The sequence below is a fragment of the Colias croceus genome, chromosome 8 (genome assembly GCF_905220415.1).
Source record: "Colias croceus chromosome 8, ilColCroc2.1".
Lineage (NCBI taxonomy): Eukaryota > Metazoa > Arthropoda > Insecta > Lepidoptera > Pieridae > Colias > Colias croceus.
Genome location: NC_059544.1, coordinates 8,937,570 through 8,951,542, shown reverse-complemented (window position 1 = coordinate 8,951,542; position 13,973 = coordinate 8,937,570). Strand labels below are relative to the sequence as shown.

At 39.1% G+C, this 13,973-nt stretch overlaps 2 protein-coding genes across 2 annotated transcripts; one reads left to right on the top strand and one right to left on the bottom strand.

The window, feature by feature from the left end:
• Nucleotides 1-28: 28 nt before the first annotated feature.
• Nucleotides 29-2,236, top strand: LOC123693934 (TLC domain-containing protein 5-like). The gene is made up of 4 exons (XM_045639205.1): nt 29-322; nt 1,046-1,274; nt 1,564-1,801; nt 2,158-2,236. Exons 1-4 carry the CDS (start codon nt 109-111, stop codon nt 2,212-2,214), a joined length of 738 nt encoding a protein of 245 aa, XP_045495161.1. The 5' UTR covers nt 29-108; the 3' UTR covers nt 2,215-2,236.
• Nucleotides 2,237-2,406: 170 nt separating this feature from the next.
• LOC123694063 (pancreatic triacylglycerol lipase-like) lies at nt 2,407-13,336 on the bottom strand. Its single transcript, XM_045639362.1, has 7 exons — nt 13,033-13,336; nt 12,739-12,905; nt 9,421-9,544; nt 5,353-5,598; nt 4,553-4,735; nt 3,597-3,756; nt 2,407-2,967 (listed from the first exon to the last, which is right to left on the bottom strand). The coding sequence occupies exons 1-7, from the start codon at nt 13,079-13,081 to the stop codon at nt 2,730-2,732; spliced, it is 1,167 nt and encodes a 388-aa protein (XP_045495318.1). The 5' UTR covers nt 13,082-13,336; the 3' UTR covers nt 2,407-2,729.
• Between the last annotated feature and the right edge of the window lie 637 nt (nt 13,337-13,973).

The following is a 13,973-nucleotide window of genomic DNA, read 5'->3' as shown; positions in this document are numbered from 1 at the left end:
ATTTGACATTGTCATAAACAAAAACACACATCGGACCACACAACCCACTTCATATTTCTAAACAATAAAATGTGACTAAATAAGGTCACAAAACATCTTCATTCAGAAATGGCAATACGGCCTGAACTATCAACAGCATCCCTGATAAAATTATCCTCGTTTGTATGCTGGACGTGGTCTTACGTGTTCTGTGCAGCAAAGTTCCCTGGGAAGAGTCCAGAATGGTATTCAAGAGCTGTGACCCTTGTCCATGGTACTGTGGCTACTGGAGCTGGTCTCTGGCAATGTGGGGTCTTTAGTCTGACTCGGGAACGCTTGACCAGTAAGTAGGCCAACTAGATTTGGTTATGAAGTATTGGCTTTTTGAATTCAATTGTCATATTGGGTAAAGTTAGAAATACAGTTTAATTCAATATAAAAACTATGAACTAGAAAATAAGTCATTCTAATGTTTTCCGAAAATAAGAAAGGCTATCGCCTGCCTAAAATTGACTGAAAGTTACTGTGGTAGATTTAACTGCACCTGATCGTTATTCGTTATGGACCACATCATGCTTATGTATACATCAGCCGTACCTATCTGCTTACTGCTGCTATTAATCAGTTTGTCAGCTATTTAATTTATCTATCCTGTAAAATTAAATAGCTGACAAACTGTTTAAGTTACTTATACCTACTTGTATCTTATGAAAATTTATCAATGTTTAAAATAGTGACATCTATGTGAGCACAACGAAACTACTTTCACCTGAAGACTGGTCTAAAACTAGTTCATTTTGCTGCACCTTCTTACGACATTGAGCAAAAATTAAGTTCTACAATTTAGGTTTATCCGTGAACACCAACATTGTAAAATCTTCAATTTAATCTAGATATTGAATCTGTATATAATTTCTTGACATATAGGAGGAGCGCGCGTAGGAACAATAACTTAAATATATACGATCACTATTACCACATTTGGGTGTTGTTTCAATAAAAATACTCTACTCAGATAGCTCTATATTCCAAAACCACATTTACCTATTCACATTTCTACGTACAGGTAAAATAACATGGGCTCACTACGCCACAATGGTCTGGTCTTGGGGCTACTTCGCGTTCGACCTGCTCTGGTGCATAATATACTGGACGGAAAGCTATGTGATGCTCTGCCACCATATCTGTGCCCTTATTGCCATAAATATATACATGAGTAAGGAATACACGGGGTGCACTTTTGCTTGCACTCTCGCGTTGATGGAAGTCACCAATCCTCTATTACAAACAAGATGGTATGTGAATATCGTATGGGATAAAACATAGAATCTTAACAGATGTTTACTAGTAATTAGTTTATAGGAGAAAAAACGCTGCGAAAAATCACTAATTTCTTTTTAATTGTCTCGAATGCGCTACTAATCGATTTTTCTTTTGACGCTATTAGGTATATCATCTGCGTATATTACTGCTGAGACACAGATCTTATAAACAAGATTTTAAATTAAAAGAGAAATTATGAATGACTATGTCCTAGTTTAAAAGTTAACCAAGAATTTTATACCTAATCGTTTGATTTCTCAGGTTCTTAAGATACGAAGGGTGCAATAAGAACATCTTATATCATTTAGTAGAGATTGTGTACTTGATATCGTTCCTTACTCTCCGTGGAATTGTTGGTACATACTTGACATACAGAATTCTGCATTCCGATATATTTGACATGGACGAAAAATTAATATCACTCGTCTTCTATATTGTTTCCCTTATCTTCATATCTCAAATAGTGGGCTATGTTGCCTACAAATATAAGACGAAAATTGTAAGTAAATTAAAAAGATTACTTGCTAAATATTTTTAATTTTTGTTTTTTTTTTCTATTGTAACAAGGATCGATTCGATCGAAAACTAAATTAGGTACTTATGTATCATAGCAATTATGGAAAGCATTCTGTAAAATTCTCTCCCTGAAGACGATCGAGATAGATTTTTCTTCATAGAAATACTTTTCAACAAGCATTAGCATAGAATGTAAGATAATGTTACTTGATGACCATCTACACTAGGTCAAACGTGACATAGAATTTTATAGGTGTTCATTTTCATATTTTTTTTCTCTTCGTTAATACATAGAGTTTAAAAAATATGGATAATCTTATATAAAGAGGCTTTTTGCAGGAAGAATTCAAGGGATTTCTGGTTGAAATTGGTTTAATATTAAATGGACATTGGTGAATGCTGTACGTGGAAGAATAGGAATTTGATACAAAATAAGTGTTTTGTATTGTGAAAATAATAAACTAAAGACAAATGCATTCATAGGTTATTTCTTGAGACTGTTTATATTAAATTTTGCTTTGGCGAGCTTAAAGTGACCATATTATAATAGTTTGGGAAAAAGGTAACGCAAATAATAACACATGGACATACTTAAGTAATAATTTATTTTTAATTCTAAAATAAATTCTTTGGCTACAATATAATATAGACAAATATTGTACTAAATCTTCTTCTAAAACAAAAAAGTCAGTCAGAGCATACTTAGCTTACACCAAAGAAAATAATGTAAGAATCATCTCTTATAAATAACTATTCCATATTAACTTTTATATACAACTAAAGAGTATGAAAACTTGAAATTGATAAAATCAACAAAGACAAGAAAATAATAACAGAGTTTAGTAGGTACGGATGCATTCAATGTAGAAAATTGACACAAAGAACCCACAGTTGCAATATCAAATAATCTTTCATTCTTCAATAGGCTCATAATTATTATCCTCCCAAGTATGATTGGTGGCGATGTTCTTAACCCGTCTAGATCGTAGTCGTACTATCGGTCTTGGTCGGGTTCTCGGTGGTTGCGTGGTAGTCGCAGCAGCTGCATACTGTTTGTCGAGACAGCATCTATCGTCGCCTTCCTTTAGCCCCGTTGTAGCGGGACAGAAAGGCGTGGAGAAGTCTTCGAGACAGTATGCGCCGGATGCCCTGGTGGTAGAAATTGTAAAGTTATTATTCAGAATACGTATTTACGTTAGTTATGTTTGTTTAGACTTTAGTTATGTTATCGACTCCACGCTTCATGGATTACAAAAGTTACTACGTATTACTACGCGCATTGCCACAATTATAAATGACACTGACTAATGTTTTTGTATACTTAAAAATTACATTACTCAAAGCCTATTGGTACTAGATGAACAAGGTACCTAAAACAATATGAGATTGACGATCATTAATTGGTAATAATGTACAGACAATGTTGCTATGAAAAAAAAAAAAAAAAAAAAAAAAAAAAAAAAAAAAAAAAAAAAAAAAAATGTTGCTATGAGTAACAAAGTGATGGCTCCATTTATAGGGCGGACTTGCGGTCGTATGAAGACGCGAGTGTCCGCTTGTGTAGCATGTATGTGGATTGTGGATGATGATGGATTTGTCCACAATGAGCACGACTCGGGGCTCGGCTCGCAGTACGTTAAAAACTATAAGGGTTCCGTTTTTGCCATTTTGGCTACGGAACCCTAAAAAATACGTGTAGGCTTAACATGCTGGATACTAAAGCACTCACATCATAACTGTAATCTACACTACAACTAGCTAGCTACTAAGTCACTCACGTCATAGGCGCGGGCTGGCCCAGCAGCACAGGCAGCGCGGAGGCGCGCGCGGGCGGCACGCGCACGGAGCAGCGCCGGCCGCACGGCGCCGCCTCGCGCGCGCGGAACAGACTCTCCGCCTGGTAGCAGATCGACCACACGTGGCTGCATAGCGCTTCGTCTGATAAACACATTCATATTAAGAAATCATACACATAACTAACATCCAATTATGTGTATGTTATATTGAGAACTAGCTGTGCTCCGCGGTTTTACCCGCAGTGCTCCGCTCCTGTTGGTCTTAGCGTGATGATATATAACCTATGCCCATGCTATGCCCTTTAGTCTTCCTCGATAAATGGGCTATCTAAGACCGAAAGTTTTTTTTTTCAAATCAGACCAGTAGTTCCCGAGATTAGCGCGTTCAAACAAACTCTTCAGATTTATAACATTAAGTATAGATAATACGCTTAACAAACATTGCTCTATAATTGAAAATGAATAACTAAGAAATGCTCATAATAGCACAAATAGCATAACACACGCCACATCCACACTGAGCTGCTTCGCGTAGAAATTGCTTAGCGAGGCTGCTTGCTCTGTGTGGATGCGCCTGTTGAACACGTAAATCCTATTTGCCGTATATAGGGCATAATATCTAATCAGATAAAATCCTAAGATTTAAAAATAGGTACCTAAGTAGTAGAGAAAATTGTTATGAAATTTAATTTTGCGAAACCAATCACTAAACTGTTTAATCGCATCGCTCTTTAGGAAAGGTGCACAAATAAAATAATGTGCCTTCAAAATGATAGAGATGTCGAAATCAATTAAACTAAACAAATTCTATAACGCTTGCTTTCACAATTCTTTCACAACGTATTGCGGGTTCTATAGACCAAAACTCTACATAAGTTCTTTACATTGATGCACAACGCAATAAAATAGCAATCAAAACATCTGCCTCTACTACTTACTAGGCGTATCCTCACAATACGGCTGACTCCTGCCCCCATTGAGGCAGAAGTCTGCGTGCCCCAACCTGGCCCCTTCTCCATAGCGTCCAGCATTAGTATGGAGCACGTGAACAGCTTTCGCGTCTCCAGGGTCCAGGCGTAGTGCTGGAGCCGATCTGATGAGGGGACGGGCTGGGTCCAGACCTGAAATAATAAAGTTTAAATAATCGTTAAGCATTTTGATTCTCCAAATTTTTTCGCAATCTAAATTTTTCATTTTACAAGTTCTGTTTTAACTCACCTCGAAATTATTAGAAAAAAATATATGTAATGATTTTAAGTAGGTAATTGTTTTATGTTATGGTATGATCAAACAAACAAAGTATATAGGAATCTGTAACTTTAGCTTACCATAAAATCAACATGTGTAAATCATGGCAGCTGATGCTGAGCTCAGCTAAATAGGGAATTTATTTATTTTTATTTTTATTTATTTTATTAAATTTATACATCAGCTGCCACACATGAGATCGCACATGGCAGCTTTAGTTATATAAAGGGCATCAAGTCAAGAAAAGTAACAACAGCAGGGAAAGTATTCTCAAACCGGTAGCTGAAAGTTGCTGGAGAACTTACGTAGGAAATATAGCAAACAACTACATATATCATAACTACGATTCAGTTGTAATTTATAAAAAAGTAACATTTCAATTTAATGGGAATACTGCAATCATTTATCCTAAAAAGTACAACAACTTGAAAGGTAAAAAATAGATCTACATGAACTAGAGAAACAAGCTAATTTAATTGTAAACACTTACCAATAATCCTATTCATCCTAAAGTTGATATAATTGGACATGATGCCACACAAATGTGCGCCTAGCGAGTGTCCAACACACGTCAGTTTGTCTGGTCGCAATCCCGCGCGTCGCAGCGACCCGAGCGCCTCTGCGACGCATCGCGCGACCGGTCGCAGGTTGTGGACGGCGGCCACGTAGCAAGGCGGCTGGCAGAGCTTGCCCCAGTCCAGCATGAAGACGTTGTAGCCGCCGCGACGGAGGTACGCTGAAGAAATGTAATGTTTAGTCCAGATGTATTCGGTTAAGCCGCGACGGAAGTATGCTGGAGTTTAAAAAGTTTTATGCAGTCGATGTAGGTATAGTAATACGAAGTATGTTAATACTATTGTAGAATACTCTGGTTATAAAACCTTCCCACCTTTAATATTTAACAAAACGCCATCTATAATGATCTTCAACAATTTTTAATAAATCTACATTACGAAAAGAAACACTATTCGACACTCGTTTTATACCTACTTGGTGACCCGCATATTTTAAGCGAAATGTATTTAAAAACCTCATGCTAATAAATGCAATATTGGTATAATTTATTTTCTCTAAAGCTCAAATGCGAGGTATAACGAAGGGAGAATCGGACGTGTAAACGGAAGTCTCTAAGTTGTAACGTTCTGGATTGTGTTATATAAAACATCAATCAACAATCCGGTCAGTGCAGTTCGTGATTCTGAGAAAGTAAAATTCAGTCAAATTACGACAAGATCTGTTTTCTAGACTACTTTTCGACACTAACAGCTTTTTATAATCATAACTAGGCAACTAGCCATCCCGGCAGATGATGTTGTGTCTTATTCTTATCACTTGGGTCCATGGGCGTAGCTAGCCATGGGCTCAAGGTGGGGCAACAATAAAAAAATAATATGTAACTAGCAACTGTAAGTACCCAAAGTCATATCCAGGTCTTCGAACCTCAAATGCCATTTGCGAAAGCATTTGCGAAGGCATTTGCGAAGGCATTTGCGAAGGCATTTGCGAGGGCATTTGCGAGGGCATTTGCGAGGGCATTTGCGAGGGCATTTGCGAGGGCATTTGCGAGGGCATTTGCGAGGGCATTTGCGAGGACATTTGCGAAGGCATTTGCGAAGGCATTTGCGAAGGCATTTGCGAAGGCATTTGCGAAGGCATTTGCGAAGGCATTTGCGAAGGCATTTGCGAAGGCATTTGCGAAGGCATTTGCGAAGGCATTTGCGAAGGCATTTGTGGAGGCATATGCGAAGGCATTTGGGAAGGCATTTGCGAACGCGCCTGCGAACGCGCCTGCGAACGCGCCTGCGAACGCGCCTGCGAACGCGCCTGCGAACGCGCCTGCGAACGCGCCTGCGAACGCGCCTGCGAACGCGCCTGCGAACGCGCCTGCGAACGCGCCTGCGAACGCGCCTGCGAACGCGCCTGCGAACGCGCCTGCGAACGCGCCTGCGAACGCGCCTGCGAACGCGCCTGCGAACGCGCCTGCGAACGCGCCTGCGAACGCGCCTGCGAACGCGCCTGCGAACGCGCCTGCGAACGCGCCTGCGAACGCGCCTGCGAACGCGCATGCGAACGCGCCTGCGAACGCGCTTGCGAACGCGCCTGCGAACGCGCTTGCGAACGCGCCTGCGAACGCGCTTGCGAACACGCCTGCGAACGCGCCTGCGAACGCGCCTGCGAACGCGCCTGCGAACGCGCCTGCGAACGCGCCTGCGAACGCGCCTGCGAACGCGCCTGCGAACGCGCCTGCGAACGCGCCTGCGAACGCGCCTGCGAACGCGCCTGCGAACGCGCCTGCGAACGCGCCTGCGAACGCGCCTGCGAACGCGCCTGCGAACGCGCCTGCGAACGCGCCTGCGAACGCGCCTGCGAACGCGCCTGCGAACGCGCCTGCGAACGCGCCTGCGAACGCGCCTGCGAACGCGCCTGCGAACGCGCCTGCGAACGCGCCTGCGAACGCGCCTGCGAACGCGCCTGCGAACGCGCCTGCGAACGCGCCTGCGAACGCGCCTGCGAACGCGCCTGCGAACGCGCCTGCGAACGCGCCTGCGAACGCGCCTGCGAACGCGCCTGCGAACGCGCCTGCGAACGCGCCTGCGAACGCGCCTGCGAACGCGCCTGCGAACGCGCCTGCGAACGCGCCTGCGAACGCGCCTGCGAACGCGCCTGCGAACGCGCCTGCGAACGCGCCTGCGAACGCGCCTGCGAACGCGCCTGCGAACGCGCCTGCGAACGCGCTTGCGAACGCCTGCGAACGCGCCTGCGAACGCGCCTGCGAACGCGCCTGCGAACGCGCCTGCGAACGCGCCTGCGAACTCGCCTGCGAACGCGCCTGCGAACGCGCTTGCGAACGCGCTTGCGAACGCGCTTGCGAACGCGCCTGCGAACGCGCCTGCGAACGCGCCTGCGAACGCGCCTGCGAATGCGCCTGCGAACGCGCCTGCGAACGCGCCTGCGAACGCTCTTGCGAACGCGCTTGCGAACGCGCTTGCGAACGCGCTTGCGAACGCGCTTGCGAACGCGCTTGCGAACGCGCTTGCGAACGCGCTTGCGAACGCATTTGCGATGGCATTTGCGATGGCATCTTCTTTACCTTGAAAACTTTTTTATAACACTCACTTTGTTCTGTGTAATATTTTCTGAAAGTTTTTTTTTCTAAGGCCCATATTTTTTTGAGTTTTGTAACTAACTATACTACACTCATTTTTCTTACAGTTTATGTAACATAGAAGCCTCAGCTATTTTCTTTTTTCGTGTGTAATTTCGTTATTCGAATTATTCTTATTCAAAACACCTTATTGTTCACCTACCACATCACGAAATAGATCCAAAATGTGTCCCTATCTTCAGCCGTTTGGTCGCTGGGCGTATGACAATTATTTGTTAATCAGTCAATTGTAGAGGTAAATAATACTAATGTTTTGGTCTCATTTTCTGTGTCGACTGTCGACTTTCGAGAATCGAGTGTGAATTTTCTTACGGATATTAAGCTTAGTAGTTAGTTCCTGGATAATTCAATTTTTAGATTTGGTTAGGTACCTTCCAGGTCAAAGCCTGGGTGGGGCAAGCGCCCCACCCTGCCCCACCGTGGCTACGCCCATACTTGGGTCTTAGAGGTATGAAAAATAGATGTTAGCCGATTCTCAGATCTACCCAATACGCACACAAAATTTCACGAGAATCGGTCCAGCCGTTTTGGACGAGTATGGTAATTAACATTGTGACACAAAACTTTTAAAACCAAATAACAATTTAAATAAATATTAATTTATGAAATAGCGCATGTACGATAGGTGTTTTGTTCAAACCATGGGAAAGACAATTAGGTATGTAGGTTAGAGATAAACAAAAATGCACCAACATCATAAAAAGGGAAATGCATTTCTGGGCCCGCAGTACTTCAGAGAAAGCTGTGAGAGTAGTACTTGTATACGTAGTATATTATTATTAGTCTGTGGTAGTACATACAAATCATAAAGTACATTAGGGTGTATTCAGAAAGAAAGCTTGAAACTTATAAGCGCTTATCGGCGCTTGTCATGTTCATATATTTTCCTGCGCGGGTTACCAGCGCTGACAAGCGCCGATAAGCGATTATAAGTTTCAAGCTTTCTTTCTGAATACGCCCTTATATGTACTTTTGTACCTACTTTCACTGATCGGCTTTATCTGACAGATCAACAATTTTCGGCGCTGCAATGTAGCAGACGGATTGTGTGATTTTGACCTTTTTGAAATGCGGATATATTAAAGAATTTGTTGTGTTATAAATAATAATCTCGCGGTATTTGATGAAATTGTTTTAGTCTCTTTTGCAATAATGTGCATTTTCATTGTTACTAAATGCAAACTGAATTGCTGCAAATGTATTCTATTGGAACTGTGGTTTATTGAACCAAATCTATTCCTACCTAAGTAAGGTGAGACAGAGCTCAAAAAACAAAAAAAACTACAATCATCGAATATCTTCTCTACATCACACCAGCTGATTCTAATATAAGCCAAGTAAACGTTTTAACAAAATAGTTTGAATAATTTATTTAATTTCATGAATTCTTACCATCTCTCAGAACAACTATAGGAAGAGTATCGTCTCCTCCCGCGTATCCATGAACTAGCAAAATGGTTTCGTGTGAGGGCTCCCAGCCGCTTTGTCTTAACCAGTCGCTACTGTAAAGATCAACCTAGAAACAACAAATATTTTATTAAATTATATGAAAATTACAAAGTAATTCTTTATCATAACATTCTCTATCTCTATGATAGTATTAATTGCAATATGTTATTCTATTAACACCATAACAATGGAAACCGGTTAAAAAGTCACTTTACATACTTAGATAAAAATGGATAATTTTTATAAACATTATTTACAAAAACGAAAGAATAGACAAAAGAGAGAAATTACATCTCTCAATAAAAAAAATCGAATTAAAAAAATTACCGAGGTAGAGCTTATTTTTTTTTCGCAAAGAAAGTAAAAAAATAATGTATGAATCGCAACGTTGTTCAATTTTATTTAATCAATTTATTAATTTTTAATTAATAATTAATTAATGATAATAAGTAATATGAAAATTACACAGCTCAACAAAAAAACAATTTTTTTTTGTTGCCCTAGATATTTCTACAGATTTATATATTTCAAGTACCCAGTTTGCGAATGTAATCATTAAAATTATTTAATTGGCTCTAGTTTTTTTTTAATTTGGATTTTCATATATAAAAATTTCTTACGGCCCTTCAGAGTACGGGTTACTAACAAGTGTTTATTTTTAGGTGAATTACGTTTTCTGCACATTTATTCGCTCAGACAGAACCCTATTCTATAAAACTGACTGTAGAATATCAGAATAATAAATGGTTTCTGTAAAAAAACATTTTTATGAACAACAATGTTCGGTTTGTATCGAGTTAAAGAAACCCAGTAGCACTTGGTCAGCAAAGTGGATAGGTATACGAAATTCCCTTGATATTTTTATTAATAGAATTAGACAAAGCAAATTCATTAGGAATAATTAATAAATATGAAAATTTAGGCCTTTGAGGGAATCTAGAAGTATAAGAAGAATACCCGATGGCCCTACAGGACGGGCGTGTCGACAATTGATAAAAAATGAAAATTTAACAAAATTTAATAACTGATGCTGAATGTAAATTATGGAGAGATATAGTATTAATTAATTTAAGATTAATTTCAAACACCAAATTATAAAGAAATGGCACAACAGTTGTTTAAAAAACTTCATTATTTTATGAGCAAATACGAGCATAAAGCTACACTTTGCCCACAGTCTCCTGGATAGATATCCAGTAAATCTGCGGAATTTCTGTGAGAAACAGGAAGAACACATCGAAAAAGAAGTAAAAATTATGGAATAATGGTATCAGGGTATATGGGATCGTCACATGATGGCAGATTACTGATGGTCCATAAGAAAACTATTGTCCCAAAATTAACTAAGAAGACAAGCTTATAAAATCTATTTCCTTGTACTATTTCATAAGTTTTAATGATTTTTCTCTATTTTTATATCCATTTGAATTAATTAAATACTTACTAAAACAAAACAATAAGTAAAACTTTGTAATAAATAAATGATGTAAAACAAATATACCTTCTATTTCATGCTGCATTTTAGAGTCTAGTAAGAAAATTAGGATAAAAAAAAACTAGAGCCAATCTACCAAAACCATTAATAGTTCTGTATATAATATGCATTAAATTATTCGAAACCACTTTCACATCCAGGGCAACAAAATCATTGTTGACCAGTGTTATCTACGACGAGTGACGACATACTTTATAAGAACACACCTGCTAATAAAGTTGAAATCTTGCAGCTGTAAAACGTAATAATTGCACATCGAAGCTTATGTTTAACAAAATACAGACTTTCTTCCATATTACCGATTCAAATGAACAAGTACAAGTGGTCAATTATCGTCCCGCCCAGTGTACCGCAACCTTAGAGATGATATTAGGTTTTAATTTACGATCGAGGTCGATACACATTACCTTTTTATGTAAATTATACGCCATTACGCAAACAGAAAGTATAGGTTTGTAATGTTTTTAATTAACATAAAATGTATAAGCTTATATACTTGCTTTTACATGAGACTGACTTTGATCGGCAGTTTTTCTCAAATAAATCAAAATCTCGTGAGCAATAGCTATTTGAAAGAAGCTGATGTTTACATGGTGTTAATTATACCTTTAAATCGATTTCACTTAGATGTAATCTTACCTATAGGTTTTTTTATTTTATAGACGAATTATTATGTCTGTGTTCTAACTCTACATATTCATTGTTGCCTAATTAGAAGAAAGTTTCGAGAATTTACTAGAACTGTTTAGTATTCCTTGACGACGTTTCTAACGGGCAACCTCCATGCCTATATATATTTGTTTTGGCTGTGAACTGCTTTCAATTGTTCTGGTCAATTGACACAAAAACCCACTGTTTTGACAGTTTTAAGGCATGGAGTATCCTGCTCTACTAAAATATATATTTTGTGCAATATCGCTGCATTGTGAACCGAGATCCCCATGAGATCCCCTAATGCAACATATACCTTTTTTTTTTAGTGGGGAAATCTTGCATAGATACCCACGGCCTCCGGGGAAGAGGCCGTGGGTTATGTCGGATTCCTACCGACCAAAACCCCATACTGTGTTCCGTCAAGCCGCATCAGCGACAGGGCCACGGGTATGTGTAGAATTCATACGTGACCAATGCAACATATACCTGAACAATATATAAATAAATAAGCATTAAATTATTAACTGTAATGAGTAGTGATATAGAGCTATGTTTAAATATCAGAAAATATATGATTTTCGTAACTACTGCAAAAATTGATGGTAGTTACCTTAATTTTGAGAGAGTTTTCTTGATTTTCACGTAAGTAAAAAATATGCGTGTCTATTAATTATTTTCGTAAATTTGGGTACAATGATTCTCTAATAAATGCATGATTAGGTAACTCTGGAGAGTTTGTACATCGCTTGCAAATGAAAAAGAAAATTTGAATTTTAATGAATCTTTCGTAAACAATGGCTACGTTAATTCCATATGCTGTTGCAAAAAAACATCGTGGGAATGTAAGTATATGAGTAAAACTCATGACAAAAAATATTTATACATAATTAAGCTAAAATGTGCTAAAAGTCTAGTTATTTCTAAAAAAATTATCTTTTCACTCTTTACAGAAAAAAAAACAATTTTATAATATTTTTTTTAAACCTACCGCTTCATAGATTTTTTTGTCAATAATTTATTTAACATTATTTATGACGACGACTACATGAAGTTTAATTTTCTTCTAAACATTTTGGCAAAGTCGTCCCAAACCCATATAATTAAATACTTACAGTTTTCTTATAAGGCTCTGCTTCCGTGTACAGATTCAGGGTAACATTGGGATCTGGACACGGCTCCCGATCTCGTTTCCACACGCAATCTTCTAACGTAGAGTTGGCGAAATTATCACTGTTCAAAAATAACGCTTCCTTTATCGGCTTTCTTTGGCACGTTATATCTGTAAAAGATTACGACAATATTTCACAAACACTCACGTGTATTGTAACACAGTATTGCATTGCTGAGTTTAACCTAAATATATTTGATATTGTATCGTATCGGCTATTATTATTAGGGAATATTACCAGAAATAAATACGAGTGCAACAACGGTCAGTGTTAGGAACCTCGCCATCCTTGCGAGCGTACTGGTGGACTGAGCGCAGGAGCCGGCGGGGGTACCTGTAGCGTGCTGTGCGAATGTCACAAATATTGGAAAGTACAGTTGAGGACGCGCCTTGTTTATGTTAAGGAGCCCGCACGGTTGCTCATGAATGTGACGTATGATTGTGTTGCTAATTTCTTTTTACTGGCGCTGGTTTACGTTTCATTCAAGACGTTTGAGGGTCGAACTCTGGATCAAGAATCGTTGGTTCTTTACGACCTCATTATCGAAACCCAAAACAGAGAACCCTAGGTACTTACTAAGTACCTACCTAGGGTTCTCTGTTTGGGTACCAGGATTAGTCTAATGTCTAAGTACTACTTAGACATTAGACTAATCCTGCCCGACGCTCCAAAAAACCACGAAGGTTCTATTCATAGCGTGTTTCTATTATTTCTGTTGAGGAAATAGTTATCTTCTTTTTTAATATATATAAATCTCGTGTCACAATGTTTGTCCTCAATGGACTCCTGAACCACTTAAGCGATTATAATAAAATTCGCACACCATGTGCAGTTCGATCCAACTTGAGAGATAGGATAGGTTTTATCCCGGAAATCCCACGGGAAAGGGAACTATGCGGGATTTTCTCTGAAAACGCGGGCGAAGCCGCGGGCGGAAAGCTAGTAAATATTATATAAAAATCTGTTCAAGTAAACGTTGTATGTATGTAGTTATTGAAACTGTAAAAAATATTGTCACCTTATCCACACAGGATTCTATGAAATTATAGAGTTTTATATGAGGGTTGCAAAGTAATTAATACCTTTGTTCATATCGTCAGCGTTCCCTAAAAATCAATTCTGCGGTTAAATGCATGAACATTGGAGGGGTTTAAAATTATTGGCATATGTTATTTTAT

Coding starts and splice junctions, on each gene's coding strand:
- LOC123693934 (XM_045639205.1), top strand. CDS start 109: ATGGCAATACGGCCTGAACTATCAACAGCATCCCTGATAAAATTATCC. Junction 323..1,045: donor GACTCGGGAACGCTTGACCA/GTAAGTAGGCCA, acceptor TTCTACGTACAG/GTAAAATAACATGGGCTCAC. Junction 1,275..1,563: donor CCTCTATTACAAACAAGATG/GTATGTGAATAT, acceptor TTGATTTCTCAG/GTTCTTAAGATACGAAGGGT.
- LOC123694063 (XM_045639362.1), bottom strand. CDS start 13,081: ATGGCGAGGTTCCTAACACTGACCGTTGTTGCACTCGTATTTATTTCT. Junction 4,736..5,352: donor TAGGATGAATAGGATTATTG/GTAAGTGTTTAC, acceptor TTATTATTTCAG/GTCTGGACCCAGCCCGTCCC. Junction 2,968..3,596: donor GGCCAGCCCGCGCCTATGAC/GTGAGTGACTTA, acceptor TTCTACCACCAG/GGCATCCGGCGCATACTGTC.